The 1,744-nt window shown below is 45.9% G+C and overlaps 1 protein-coding gene across 1 annotated transcript in view; it reads right to left on the bottom strand.

Annotated features, from left to right (window-relative positions):
- Positions 1-460: 460 nt before the first annotated feature.
- The window catches only part of LOC147417744 (protein BPS1, chloroplastic-like), a 1,538-nt gene continuing 254 nt past the window's right edge, over positions 461-1,744 (bottom strand). Inside the window, exon 1 of the mRNA XM_086507302.1 lies at positions 461-1,744. This exon is cut by the window's right edge and continues 254 nt beyond it. Within this exon, the coding sequence (XP_086363428.1) occupies positions 645-1,730 (1,086 nt within the window). The 5' untranslated portion in view covers positions 1,731-1,744 and the 3' untranslated portion in view covers positions 461-644.

The following is a 1,744-nucleotide window of genomic DNA, read 5'->3' as shown; positions in this document are numbered from 1 at the left end:
GGAACTCAAAACACAAAGCTGACTAAACCCCGCCAAACGTGAGAAGCGAGGCATCGCCAACAGTATTACATTTTGCATGCTGATATGGCAGCTGCACGCAATCCCACTACTGATTTGGGAGGCAATAATAGGCCTGCATGTGCTCAATAATTGCCAGAAACCACAGGATATCCATTGAGGTGAAGAGTTGCACATATGCAGGTTGACAATACAACACATTCAAGCTAAGAAAGTCTTAGGAGGACTAACAAATACAACGCCATAGCTCCAGAGGTCGAGCTGAAAACTTTTGTTACACCTTGGCAGCTCCATCATGCAAAGTAATGGCCAACATGAGTTACAGCAATAAACTTATTCAAGATAACGCAACACAGGAGAATGTACAGCTACGAGCACCGAGCTCTAGTCCAGTAGCATCTTGGCAAAAGAAAAGCCACCAAAACAAAAAACACAGACTCCATAGCAACAAAATGCATTTTCGATTCATGTACACAGCTGACAGCTTTTCTATGTGCCCAAAATGTGATGAAATAACAGGGACTTGCGACCCTAGGATACAACAACGATCGGAGTGCTACGATTGACTATAAGCCGCCCAATAAAAAGAATTTGAACACTATACAGAATACATTTCAATGAAAGCTTTATAGATTTTCAGTCCCGAAGTCCCCCAACCTGTCCAGAAGGACAGATCTACTTGCCACAATTGCCTTAAACATCTCATTCAGCTTTGTTCCTAACAGCTCTAGGCCCTTTGCAATGTCGTCCATTTGCAAGCACAAGTCATTCACGGCTCTGGCAAGGATTGCTGTTGCTCCTTCAGACAAAGGGCTTTCCTTCGACTCGAGTGCCCGCTCTATAAAGCCAAGCAACCCTTTCACACTCGACTCCAAGGCACCCAATTCCTCAAACCAGACATTAGAACTCTTTTTCTCTTTAGCCTCCTCTTTTGCAGCTTGTACCAGATGCAAGATGGACGCAGACCACGAAACGGTAGGAGATATCGTCCAGGCAAATGAGAGCAGCTCGCCTTCCTGCAAGAGAGCAAGTCCTAATACATAGAATGCAAACACTGCTGCAGTGTTTGCTCCGTATAAGGCATGCAGAAATCCTTTGCCTTTGCGGAGGTCCCGCTCGCTAGGAGGTCTCAGATCTTTAATCATGTCCTGAAAAATGCAAGTTTGCTTCGGGGTACTTGGCCCACTCAACACTTGCATATTCACCCATTCCTGCAGAGATCTGAATGCTCGTGCAAGTTGATCTTCGAGCATTTGCACATCTGAGGACTCTCTCTCTTGCTTCAATGGAGCATTCTCTGCATCCACAAGGACATGGCAAGCATGTCTGATGAGCAAATGACCTTGCTCTATGTTCGAAAGTGCTCCACACAGCGCATTGCATACATCAAGCATGCGGGCGGTCTGGTCCATGTAGTCATTCATCCATTTCTCATCACATACAAGAAGAGGGAAGTCCAAAGGGGGTATGAGATTCACAGCTTCTATGTGCTTGTCAAGCGCAAGGGCAAGTGCACTTGAGAGCCATGACAATCGTAGGACCTTTGTGTCATCGCCTTCCTTGGGGTTCAGATTTTCAAGCCGAAGGGCCAAATCTTCATCAAAATCCTTCATTTCTTGGAAGAATTTGGGGGATCCTGCAGCCATGGAGTGAAGCTTTCTGAAGCAGGATGAGAAGAGGGTTCCATGAGGGTAATCTCCATGTGTGTGCATCTTTGCAAGACGTA

The sequence above is a fragment of the Adiantum capillus-veneris genome, chromosome 30, assembly GCF_014529385.1.
Source record: "Adiantum capillus-veneris isolate H3 chromosome 30, ASM1452938v2, whole genome shotgun sequence".
NCBI lineage: Eukaryota > Viridiplantae > Streptophyta > Polypodiopsida > Polypodiales > Pteridaceae > Adiantum > Adiantum capillus-veneris.
Note: the sequence above shows the minus strand (reverse complement) of the source record. Positions and strands in the feature narration are given on the sequence as shown.